This window comes from Rana temporaria, chromosome 4 (genome assembly GCF_905171775.1).
Source record: "Rana temporaria chromosome 4, aRanTem1.1, whole genome shotgun sequence".
NCBI lineage: Eukaryota > Metazoa > Chordata > Amphibia > Anura > Ranidae > Rana > Rana temporaria.
This window is the reverse complement of record NC_053492.1, coordinates 199,420,107-199,433,219: the sequence shown is the minus strand read 5'-3', so window position 1 is coordinate 199,433,219 and position 13,113 is coordinate 199,420,107. Positions and strand designations below refer to the sequence as shown.

At 43.7% G+C, this 13,113-nt stretch overlaps 1 protein-coding gene across 1 annotated transcript in view; it reads left to right on the top strand.

The window, feature by feature from the left end:
- The window catches only part of CHRNG (cholinergic receptor nicotinic gamma subunit), a 37,939-nt gene extending 28,571 nt beyond the window's left edge, over positions 1–9,368 (top strand). The window contains exons 11-12 of the mRNA XM_040349679.1: positions 6,160–6,293; positions 8,219–9,368. Of these exons, the coding sequence (XP_040205613.1) occupies positions 6,160–6,293; positions 8,219–8,401 (317 nt within the window). The 3' untranslated portion in view covers positions 8,402–9,368. The remainder of the gene's footprint in view (positions 1–6,159; positions 6,294–8,218) is intronic.
- Positions 9,369–13,113: the final 3,745 nt, after the last annotated feature.

The window sequence follows — 13,113 nt, the reverse complement described above, 5'->3', positions numbered from 1 at the left end:
GTGTTCTTACTGTGGGGGGGGGGGTGGCCTCACTAGGGGAAACACTGATCCTCTGTTCATACATTGTATGAACAGAAGATCAGCATTTCCCCTGCTGACAGGACCGAGAGCTGTGTGTTTACACACACAGCTCCCGTTCCCCGCTCGCACGCGCCCCTAGTGGCCGCTCGAAGAGCTGACGTTATACTACGTGCTCTCGCCCAGGAGCCGACAATTACGCGGTCGTGCGACGTGGCTCCCAAACAAAATTGGCGTCCTTTTTTCCCCACAAATAGAGCTTTCTTTTGGTGGTATTTGATCACCTCTGAGGTTTTTATTTTTTGCGCTATAAACAAAAATAGAGCGACAATTTTGAAAAAAAAAAAAAAAATGTTATCCTCAGTCTAGGCCGTTACGTATTCTACATGTTTTTAGTAAAAAAAAAAAATGGCAATAAGCGACTGGTTCGCGCAAAAGTTATAGCGCCTACAAAATAAGGGACAGAATTATTATAATTTTTTTTTTTTTTTACTAGTAATGGCGGCGATCTGCGATTTTTATTGCGACTGCGACATTATGGCGGACACATCGGACACTTTTGACAAATTTTTGACACCATTCACATTTATACTGCAATCAGTGCTATAAAAATGCACTAATTACTGTATAAATGTGACTGGCAGGGAAGGGGTTAACACTAGGGGGTGAGGAAGGGGTTAAATGTGTGTCCTATATAGTGTTCTAACTGTGTGGGGGGAGGGGGGGTGACTGGGGGGGTGACCGATCTGTGTCTCTATGTACAAGAGACACAGATCGCTCTCCTCTCTCCCTGACAGCACCGCTGTCTGTGAGAGCCGGCAATGAGAAATTATCTCATGTGTAAACATATGAGATCATCTCTCATTGGCCGCACAGATCGCCTAGCAAACGGCCACTCCGATTGGCCGTTCAAGGCGATCTGTGATTGGCTGTGTCCAAGGGACGCGGCCAGCACAGCAGTTCCCCGCTGCGCGCTCGGGAGCGCGCGCGGGGAACGCGGAAAGGGGCGGACGTCAATTGACGGTGCCTCAGAGAACTAGAACCACCCTGCGGCCGTCAATAGTCGTACGGCCGTCGGGAAGTGGTTAATAATAGAAAAGGTAAAACGGTGCAAAAAAAGTATTTGCATAAAAAGAGTATTAAAAAGGAAAAAAGAGACAACGATGCAACAGAAAAAAAAAGGTTTTAAGAATAAAAATATTTAACAGAGTCCTGCTTCTGTGCCTTCGGCAGAGTCTAATCAATGTGCATAAGATGCATTGGCATACGCACAGGGTGTGCCGGGTGTGCCTGGGCACACCCTAATCACCCCATGTGCATTAGCATTATCGCTCTGTGTGCCGACAGGAAGATGGGAAAGATCTCCCTCTTACAGGCTCTGCCACAAGAGAAGTGTTTATACAGTTCTCTTTTATTGTGCCGGTAGGGAGAGCAATGTGCCGGGGTCATGTAAGTTTTTGAGCTTTAGGGTGCACACCCCAATGCAATAGACTGTGCACAGCTACGATAAGATGGGTCAGTGGCTCTCATAGATCTTAGCTGCTGATCTTTGTTTGGTGTTAAAAGAGAGCTCCAGACAAATGATTCAGCCCCTCTTTCATGGTCCATGAGGAGAGTGTTAATATAAATGATCTGACCAATCAAAAGGTCTAAACAATGGCTGATGAGAGGTCACAGGTTTTTTTTTTTTTTTTTTTTTTTTTTTAAAGTGTATTTTGTGCGTGTACTCGAGAGAGGAGCCGGACTGCAGGAGTTGGGAGTAGGCAGGCCTCCCCCAGAGGCAATCTGCCACCTTTCTCCATGCCCGGGTGGCAATGGCGGGTGTGTGAGGGGGTCCTCCCACACAGCCCGCCCTACCTGCTCCACTTTGAAGCCCAACGGGGCAGAGGGACTCCCTATAAGGGAGTGAGAGGATTAGCCCGCTCAACCAGCCCCGTTAGTCCTTCGCCTCTCTTTTAGAGACCGCGTGGTCAAAGTACGTGTGTGTTAACCCAATTTCGAGTGCGTGTGTAGGTGTGGTGGTTTTTGTGGGAGGGGGGTGGGCGTACTAAGCGCAGGCTTACCTCGCATAGCACACCCACCGGGAGCCGGGCTGAGACCACCAAACTCAATTCACATGTAGCCGAGACCGGGATCCGAACCTCTAGCTGCAGAGGTGAATGGCTTGTCAGCGCAGTGCCAATCGCGTTGAGCCACCGCAGCTCAGGTCACAGGTTTTTGACCATGGATTATGGAATTTTTTTAATTGTATTTTTTAATACTAGTAATGGCAGCGGTCAGCGACTTATAGCGGGACTGCGATATTGTGCCAGACAATCGGACTCTAACTGACACTTTGACACTTTTCGAGAACCAGTGACTAATACAGTGATCAGTGCTAAAAATATGTTCTCTCACTGTACTAATGACACTGGCTGGGAAGGTGTTAAACATCTAGGACAATCAGAGGTAACTGTGCGCCTAGTCAGTGTTTTTGTGTATTGCATGTGCTGCTTTTACTGGGGAAAGAGATGGATTTAGTCCCTGCTTTGCAGGAACATAAAATCCATTTCTTCCCCCTGAAAGAACAGAACTCTGCCTTGTTTACATAGCAGAGCTCTGTTTTGAGTCTCTGCCTAACGATCGACGGGTACCGGTCTGATATCGAGAGCCCGGCATCTGCAGATTGGCTTCTGCTGTGAATAGCAGAAGTGGCCCGCCATGTGTGCGCCCCCTGCAGATGGTAGTGCAGATTTACACACACATATATATATATATATATATATATATATATATATATATATATATATACACACACAGTATATGTGATCCAACATGAGCTGCCATCTGGATAGCAGTAAAATTGCTATAGGGCAGTCAGCAAGTGGTTACAGTTTTAGTTTTGGAAAGAGTGGAGGGGGATTAGAACACCTGTCAGTGTTTATTACTGTCTGTGTTCCCATTAGGGAGATTCAACCTTTGTAATTGTTTTATTTATCATTATCATTAAAAGTGAAAGTAACATAAAATCTTACATTTTGGGTAGTCCCCAATAAAGTAATAGAGGAGAAATCTTTCAATTGGGGGCACTAGTAACTTATGGGTCGCCAAAGGATTCCCTTAATTTGCAGGGATTTCCTCTCACTTCCCGTTTTGGCTATGGGACAGGAAGTGAAGGGAAATCTCCCCAATGGGACACAAGTGGCAAAAAAAAAAACCTACAGGGGTTACTCTATCCAAAATGAGAAAAAAAAAAGTTTTGCCTATAGTTCTACTTTAAACCCAAAAGCAAATAATTAGTATATTGCAGCTTACTATTTCTTAGATATGATGGCTGCATTCATTTCCCTTTTTAGACTTTCTTTCCTCAATTCTTTTCTGGTGATTCACCCAGTAAGTCTGTTGTTTTTCAAAAGAAGCTCTCCAGCAGAATGTATCAGTTACAGAGATTAGAAAAACCATTTAACAATGGCAGGGGTGCTTATTTAGTGTATTTATTATGCTACATCTGGTACATCCAACACTCCCCTTCCCCAGACTTACAATGTTGCGAGGGTGGGGGTCTTGGGACTTTAAATGAGATGCGTTTTTAGCAATATGCAATTATTCAAAAATAATTAAATATATGCGTGCAACCAAACCTCTGTTTTTAATGCATACAGTGAGACAGGATAATTTGGTTTGTTGCTTTTTTGGTTGGTAACTTTGAGCCTGGTTATTATGGAAATATTTTTTATATTTCATATATATATTTAATTATTTTTGAATAATTGCATATGGCTAAAAACGCATCTCATTTAAAGTCCCAAAACCCCCACCCTCGCAACATTGTAAGTCTGGGAAAGGGGAGTGTTGGATGTACCAGATGTAGCATAATTCAATACACTAACTAAGTCCCAAAACCCCCCCCCCCCCCCCCTCTATCCATTTACAGGGATGGAGGCCTATGGTTGTTTATCATATGCCTCATGTAAAGTCCCAACCTTATCCCCCCCCTTTTTTTACATTATCTAGGGATGGAGATGCGTTTCAGGAGTGGAATAGAGTGCCTCCACAGATTGTGCATTGTCATTTATTGACTAGCTGACCCTGGTTGATGTGGTCCGCTTCTAGTTTGGTGGTGTTTTGGTTTGGAAGGCATGAATATTTCCACTCCTTTATTTCTTTTGTGATATACACAAATGCGTTTTTTCCAGTGCTTTTTATTGTTAAACCAGCCATAGGTAGGGGCATGGTCAGGTAGCACACCAACACCTTTGCTTCTATGCGTTGGTTGTTTGGTGTGCTCCTGCCCCTTTAACCACTTAAGACCCGGACCTTTATGCAGGTAAAGGACCTGGCCAGTTTTTGCGATTTGGCACTGCGTCGCTTTAACTGACAATAGCGCGGTCGTGCGACGTGGTTCCTAAACAAAATTGGCATCCTTCCCCCCCCCCCCCCCCACAAATAGAGCTTTCTTTTGGTGGTATTTTGTCACCTGTACGGTTTTTATTTATTTTTTGCGCAAAATTTATAGCGTTTACAAAATAGGAGATAGTTTTATTGCATCTTTATTAATATTTTTTTTTTTACTACTAATGGCGGCGATCAGCGATTTTTTTTGTGACCGCGACATTATGGCGGACACATCGGACAATTTTGACACATTTTTGGGACCATTGTCATTTTCACAGCAAAAAATGCTATAAAAATGCATTGTTTACTGTGAAAATTACAATTGCAGTTTGGGAGTTAACCAATAGGGGGCGCTGAAGGGGTTAAGTGTGACCTCATATGTGTTTCTAACTGTAGGGGGGCAGGGCTGGACGTGTGATGTCATTGATCGTGTTTTCCTATAACAAGGACAAGGATCAAAGACAGCGCCACAGTGAAGAACGGTGAAGCTGTGTTTACACACAGCTCTCCTCGTTCTTCAGCTCCGGAGGACCGATCGCAGGACACCGGCGGCGATCAGGTCCCGCGGCCGCGATCACGGAGCTTCGGACCGGGTCGTGTGCAAGCGCCGGCGGCGTGCGCGCGACCCCAAGGCTGGGCTTAAAGGGCCACGTACAGGTACGTGGATGTGCCCAGTCATGCCATTCTGCCGGCGTATATCGGCGTGAAGGGGTCCTTTTACACGGGCGGATCAGTAATGATCCGCCTCCGTGTGTCCGTAAGCTCAGCAGGGATCGCTCCGTAGATCCCCGCTGAGCCGGCGGTTGACAGGGCGGTCCCCGCACACTGTGCAGAGACGGCCCTGTTATTTCTCCGCTCTCCCCTATGGGGGATCGGATGAACACAGACCGTGTGTCCGTGTTCATCCGATCCAACCTGCAGACGGACGAAAAAATAGGGTTTTCTTCCGTCTGCAAAATCGGATGTTTGCAGGGGGCGGGTGATTACGGGTATCAGCGGATCCGCACGTCTAAAAGGGCCCTCAGTGGTTAAAGAGGACTGAGTTACCCCCAGTCACCTGCCCCTTATCTATTGATTAGCACTCCTGTGCTCCTTCTGAGGAGACTTTAAAATTCATAGTTAGGACTGCAGTACACAGAGAGCCTTGACGGGGCCTGCAGCTTACACAGGTATTTGCACATGCGTGCAACTAAACCTCTGTTTTTAATGCATACAGTTAGACAGGTTAATTTGGTTTGTTGCTTTTTTGAATGTTAACTTTGAGCCTGGTTATTATGGAAATATTTTTTATATTTCTATATATTTAATTATTTTTAAATAAATGTATATTGCTAAAAACGCATCTCGTTTAAAGACCCAAAACCTCCCCCCCCCCCTCTATCCATTTACAGGGATGGAGGCCTATGGTTGTTTATCATATGCCTCATGTAAAGTCCCAACCTTATCCCCACTTTTTTGACCTACAATGTTGCTGTCCAGGGGTGCCCCTTGTGCTCCTTCATCCAAAGTTTCAAAGTGTAGGCACTTTAATACAAGAGGTGTGTTACTGGCTAGGTCACCAGCTGAAAACAGCTGGGAAACTGATGCAGGCATAACATCTAATGGTTGGTAAGCTGCAATATAATATTGTTTTTTATTTTGGGTTTAATACTGCTTAAAATGATATGTTTCTAAAAATTGGAAATGTGTACCAACTTTGGATTGTATTAGTGACCTAAATTATTGTATTAAATTTCAAGAATAATGTTTATGTATTTTTTTTTCCAGGCAAAGGAATGGCAAATGGCACTGTGCAAGATCTCATCCACAGTTTAAGCCACGCTGCTCCAGAGATACGAGCCACAGTGGAGGCCTGTAACCACATAGCAAGAACTACAAGGGAAAAGAACGATTTTAAAAGTGTGAGTCTTTAAACTGAGAAAAAGAGGATCATCATGTAACCAGCTGCTTTTTATTCAATTATTTTATCTTGCTGCTGGCTGGATGAGAATGAATTATTCCCTTAACCACTTAAGCCCCGGACCATTTGGCTGCCAAATGACTGGGCCACTGTTTGCGATTCGGTACTGTGTCGCGTTAACTGACAATTGCGCGGTCATGTGACGTGGCTCCTAAACAAAATTGCAGTTTTGATTTTTTGTGCTATAAACAAAAATAGAGCGACAATTTGTTCTCAGTTTAGGCCGATACATATTCTTCTACATATCTTTTGGAGAAAAAAAAATCAATAAGCGTATATTGATTGGTTTGCGCAAAAGTTATAACGTCTACAAAATAGGGGTAGTTTTATGGCATTCTATTCTATTTTTTTTTCTTACTTGTTATGGCATGACTGCAACATTATGCAACATTATGGTAGACACATTGGACACTTTTGGCGCTATTTTGGTGCTATAAAAATGCACTGATTACTGTAGGGGGCGCTGAAAGGGTTAAGTGTGTCCTAGGGAGTGATTCTAACTGTTAGGGGACGTGGCTTACTGTGACACCTCACTGATCATTGCTCCCGATGAGAGGGAGCAGACGACCAGTGCTGTGTCACTTGGCAGAATAGGGAGATGTCTTGCTTACAAAGGCATCCCCCCGGTCTGCTGTTCCGTGATCCAATCGCTGGACACTGTCAGACATCGAGTCTGTGGGTCCAGCGGGCACGGTCACAGAGTCCGCAGCGCACATGCCCGCTAGGGGGCAAGTTTAAAGCAACTTATATATACGTTGCTTTGCCTGCCTGTGCCATTCTGCCGACATATATCTACTTGAGGCGGTCGGCAAGTGGTTAAATGACAATTGACATTATCTAATAACGAGTTCTTATTTCTAACTGCAATAACTCTTCAGCAGCGTTAATTACAGTTGGTTGTTTTTGATAACTGGACTTAAAGGCCAACCCCTGCAGAACATATTATTTTGTGCTGGTTAGAGTGGGGTAGGGTTATAAGTCAACTGCTGTCAGGTTTATTGCTGGCAGAGGCTCTCTCCTTTATCCATGCTACCTAAGTTTTATTACTTTTTGTAATGGGAGAGATTTCTTTCTTGATGACCATACGGGAAGTAAGTGATAATATTCAAAATGCCTATAGAAACAGGTTAAAAATAAACGTAAGTCCATTTAAAACAGTAAAAGGGAGCAAGGAGAAGGGGGTAGGGGTGTTTTTCAAGACACACCTGATATGGGCCGTACACATGATCGAACATGTCTGCTGAAACTGGTCCGCGGACCAGTTTCAGCAGACATGTTCGGTCGTGTGTAGGCCCGAGCGGGCAGGATTCCAGCAAACATTTGCCCGCCGGGCCTTTTTCCAGCGGGCAAATATTTCTGGGCTTGTTTTAAAACAGCCCGCTGAAATCCTGCCCGCTCGGACATGTTCGGTCATCTGTACAGACCTACCGTACATGTCCGAGCGCCCGCCATCCCTCGCATGGGTCGAATGACTTCGACACATGCGTGGAAGCATTGAACTGGTAGGGCCGCCCACGTCGCCGCGTCATCGTCCTGCGTATTGTTTACGCGCGGATTTCTGTATGATGGTGAGTACAGCCACCATACAGAAATCCCTGGGCAGACATGTACGGTGAAAACGGTCCGACGGACCGGTTTCATCGTACATGTTTGCTCGTCTGTACCCGGCCATAAGGTTTTTTTGCCTACATTATCACTAGCTTCTGCCATAACAACCATTATCCTCTTCAAAGTGCCACTGTACTGTATAATGATGGCAAATCATTGCATTCTGTTTTTGATGAAGGGCTCTACTAACCATGGTTTAAATGAATTAAGTATGGTTTTTGACATATTTTTTGAGTAATTGTATGTACTTTCTTTCAGGAAAATGAAGAATGGATACTGATTGGCCGAGTGATAGACAGAGTGTGCTTCCTCATCATGTTTTTTCTGTTCATTTTTGTATCCATTGGAACGTTCCTGGCTGGTCATTATAACCAGGCACCAGCACAACCCTTTCTTGGAGATCCCAAACTCTACCTACCACCATCGGAAAACTCTACATGAAATGATGTCTACATACTATCTGCCTTTGAGCCTTAATGGTGTCTACCTCTTCAACTGGAAACATGTATTAGATGTGCATTTGGAAAGCGAATGCATTTTTCTATTGGGTAGGCAGGTTCCAAGTATTGTACATGAGAGTAGGTTAGGAGATGGTCTTGGCTGTGTGGCCATCGGATCATAGGCACCACTTATTGATGAACAGCACAGAAGGTGTTCAGGATTCATTTGTGGAATATTTCGGTCTTACGATTGGGCTTACCATCATGAATAGTACCAAATGACTGAGAATAATTTATTTTAAAAGGTTCACATCTGTGTGTTTAAACTTGAAAAATGAATGGTGATTCTAGTTCTAGTTCTGGTCTAACGTTAATTTCCATGCTTTTTCGAGGTGGAATTTAGTACTTACAGTATGTAAACTCCGAATACAAAATACACCATACAAAATGATGGGATATGTACATAACTTCAAGCTGTATTAAAAAAAAAGTGTATTTTTGTATGTATATATTTTTATCTGCTGTTGTTACATTTAATTGATGGTTTTAAAGAGATTTTCACTTTACTTATTTACATATTTGCTGTTAACCGTATAGAAAGTAAATCAAGTTCAGTCAGGTCATACCTGATCTATAGGTTTGCACTAAAGAAAGGAACAGTGAGTAAGAAGCAAAGCCTGTACTAAATATGACTGCCCCAATAGACATGTTCATCTATAATAAACGGATCCATAAAAAATCATAAAAATACTATAGGTTTTAACACCGATTTAATGTTCTGCTAAAAACATATACGTTACTTATGTATTTTATAAATGACTGACACATCAAGAGATGATTGAATTTTGTATACTATGATCCCTAAATAGACTGCTAGAACATGTTTAATTTTGGCATATCTGAGTTTTTCACAGTCAAAATGTTATCCTATTAATTTCTCTATAATATATAATACAAAACGGCTTCTTCACTAGTAATCCAGTCATTGAAAATCAAATTGTAAAGTTATTGGTGACTAGAGGGAAACATTCCACTGCCTTCTGACCGTCTTGACGTTGCATCTTATTTTATTAGCAAACACTGGTTGAAAGATTTGTTTTGTATGTTATGGGCACATTTGAGCCACTTCTGCTGGAATCACGGTGTGCACTATTTTACTCAGTACCCTGCTATCTATTTTCCTAGCTTGTCATATATAAATTAAAAACCTATTTTCAATACAACTCCCAGTCAACACAAGTTAGGCCTCGCACAGACGACCAGATCGATCCGCTGGGATTGATCCGCGGATCAGTTCCAGCAGACAGATCCGGTCGTGTGTACTTCCGAGCGGACATTTCCCGGCGGATAAAAATCCAGCCGACGGATTCCCAGCGGATAAAAATTTCTTAGCATGCTAAGAAATCTATCCGCTGGAATCCAGTCCAGCGGACTGATCCGGTCGTCTGTACAGACTCCGGCGGACCGTTTCCAGCGGATATCCTCTCGTGTGTACGGGGCCTTAGGTTTCAGGGTTTAAACGGAAAAAAGCGGAACCACACTGCTTCCGGGCACCACAAACCAAAAACACTGTTTGATTCATTTTTAATATTCAAAGCAAACTCACCCATCCATCCATGTCTTCTTGCTTTATTTTGCTGAAGAATCACTTGCTGAAAAACACCCCCCTAGCATTTCTGACCATGACCATCTTGAGTAAGGGCAGATGATTAATGTAGTATTTACTTCCTGGAATCCATCTGTCCCTAACTCGGGCATGCAGGGTGTGCTTAGCCGAGAAAACCCCTCCTCCCCTACTGAAGAATCCTGGGATGTATGACATCATTTGCTTAGGCCTGGAAACCAGGCAGTAACTGAAGAAATAAAAAAAAACTTCTAAAACAAGTAAATAAGAAATACGGTATATACTCAAGTATAAGCCGACCCGAATATAAGCCGAGGCACCTAATCTTACCACAAAAAAACGTGGAAAATGTATTGACTCGAGTAAAAGCCTAGGGTGTCCATCTGCATGCCTCACTGTGTCCATGTGCATGCCTCACTGTGCCCATGCCTCACTGTGTCCATGACTAGACTGACGTTTAACATGGGAGTCTATGGAAGGGGTGTTCGATTTTGAAAAATCGGTGCTCCTCAGCCGTAGGTCCCCCAGACAGCAAACACTTGTAGAGGAGAAATTGGGCTACATGTGTGCCAAGTTTTGAGTCCAGGGGACCTACGACTGGCCGGGACTTGGTCCCCAAATTTGGGTCCCCAAATTTGACAGAGAAATTACTGTTTAACATGGGAGTCTATGGAAGGGGTACCCGGCTTTGAAAAATGGTACTCCCTGGCCGTAGGTCCCCCTGAACAACAAACTTTGCACACTTGTAGAGGGGGAGTGGGGCTACATGTGTGCCAAGTTTGGGGTCCAGGCCGGTACTGGATCTCCAAATTTTGGGAGATCAGTTGCAAAAAGGTGACTCGAGTATAAGCCGGGGGCATTTTCAGCACAAACAAAATGTGCTGAAAGACTCGGCTTATACTCGAGTATATACGGTACTATATATTTACTATCTATTTACTAATGCTAGCATCATAAGGATTCAAAATAGCCAATGTTGATTGAGAGAGTGAAGTTCCGCTTTAAAGCGGTTGTAAACCCAGGTTGGTAATTTTTACCTATAGGTAAGCCTATAATAAGGCTTACCTATAGGTAAATGAATATCTCCTAAAAATGCACCGTTTAGGAGATATTCACCCTGCATGCAGCCAGTGACATAACTGGTGCATGCGCTCTGAAGGTCCGGCATATATTGGCGGAGCTTCGTGCTGGAACCAAGGGCTCCTGCGCGCGTGTGCGGGAGTGACGTCATCGCAGCTCTGGCCAATCACAGTGCCGGAGCTCGGGAACCCAGAAGAAAGAGGGGGGAGGAGAAGATGTCAGCCCTCTCAGCGGGGACTTTACAGCTTTGGAGGGCATTGTTCCAAGGTGAGTTTTTCATAATGTGCTAGTATGCGATGCATACTAACACATTATGCCATTGCCTTGCAGGGTTTTTTTTTTGTTTTGTTTTTTGAACATCCGCAGTTTACAACCACTTTAAACAATGTTCTCTCATATTATCTGTGAGACCCTCTGTGTCAATTTCCACAAAGGGTTATCTGTCACTGGAAGCTCTCCAGTTTACAGAAGACAATAGCTGTGATCTTAAAAGTCACCTGCTAATCTAACATTGCAGTCCAGATAGTTGTAATACCAGTTGCTGAGTGCCATCATTGATGTTTCTATTAGCCTGTGCCAGATTTTCATGGTAAATGCAGCATTATGCCTCCAGAGTATAATTCCTCTAGAATAAAAATAGTGGGCCAGATTCAGAAAGCATTTACGTTGGCGTATCTCCAGATACGCCGCCGTAATTTCAAATGTGCGCCGTCGCATCTTTGCGCCGATTTACAAAGCGAGATACGTCCAAAAACATGGCTTCAGCCGTCCGACGTAACTTGCCTACGCCGGCGTATCGTGGGCGCATAGTTACGCTGGACGCATTCGGCGTTCCCATTATAAATATGCAAATGACCTAGATACGCCGATTCACGAACGTACTTGCGCCCGGCATATTAATATATACACTGTTTACGTAAGGCGTACGACTGGCGTAACTTTACCCCTCATAAAGCAGGGGTAAGTCATGTTAAGAGTCGGACGTCGGAACGACCGTCGAAATTTACGTTGTTTACGTAAGTCGTACGTGAATAGGGCTGTGCGTAAGTTACATTTACGCCGTAGGCAGTGTTCAACGTATCTTAAGCATTCTAGCTGACGTGATTTTGAGCATGCGCACTGGGATACGTCCACGGATGCGCATGCGCCGTTCGTTCGGCCCCTCATTTACATGGGGTCACGGCTCATTGTAATACAACACGCCCACTGCCTTGATAATTTGAATTAGGCGGGCTTAAGCCGGCCCATTTACGCTACGCCGCCGTAACTTAGGGCGCAAGTTCTTTCTGAATATGGTACTCGCCTCTCTAAGTTACGGCAGCGTAGAGTATATGAGATGCGCTACGCCCGCCGAAAGTTACGCCATTCTTTCTGAATCCGGGCCAGTAACTTGAAAAGCTTTCACCTGAATGATCTGTAGATTCGGCTAAACATTGCACATAATTTATTCTCATGCAACAGAAAACTATTTTGGATGCCACTATTGGCAAGGGTGCATGGTTGTGATAAACTCATTTTCGTTTCAGTGCAGATACTTCTAATATTAAAAATATTGTAATGTCTAAAACAATATTGACTGACATATTTCATTGTAACTGCAGTTGTATCAAATAACAGAAATGTAATGGCTAGACTTTAATTAAAATGGGATTGACATTCTGATGAAATGTTCCCCCATAGTCTCCTCCAGCCATCCCCAACATAAACACATGAATTCAGACTTCACGCCAGTGGCTCCCCACTTTATCCGGGACCTTCTTCTTTTTTCTTTTTTTTCTTTTTTTAATACCTGGCAGATTATGAATAAATGGGGAGGGTGAAAGGAGACAGTTCAGTAAAATGTTACTAAACCCAGTGCCCTGCATTCACTATATCTGTTATCCCACATTACACAGAACATGGAAATGCAATTATTTTAGAAAATATAAACTGCTAAATGCCTTTTCTCAGTATTTAGAGCAGTCTCGTGACTTCTATCTGTGTCTGGTTAAAGATTGTAGGAGGAGCTT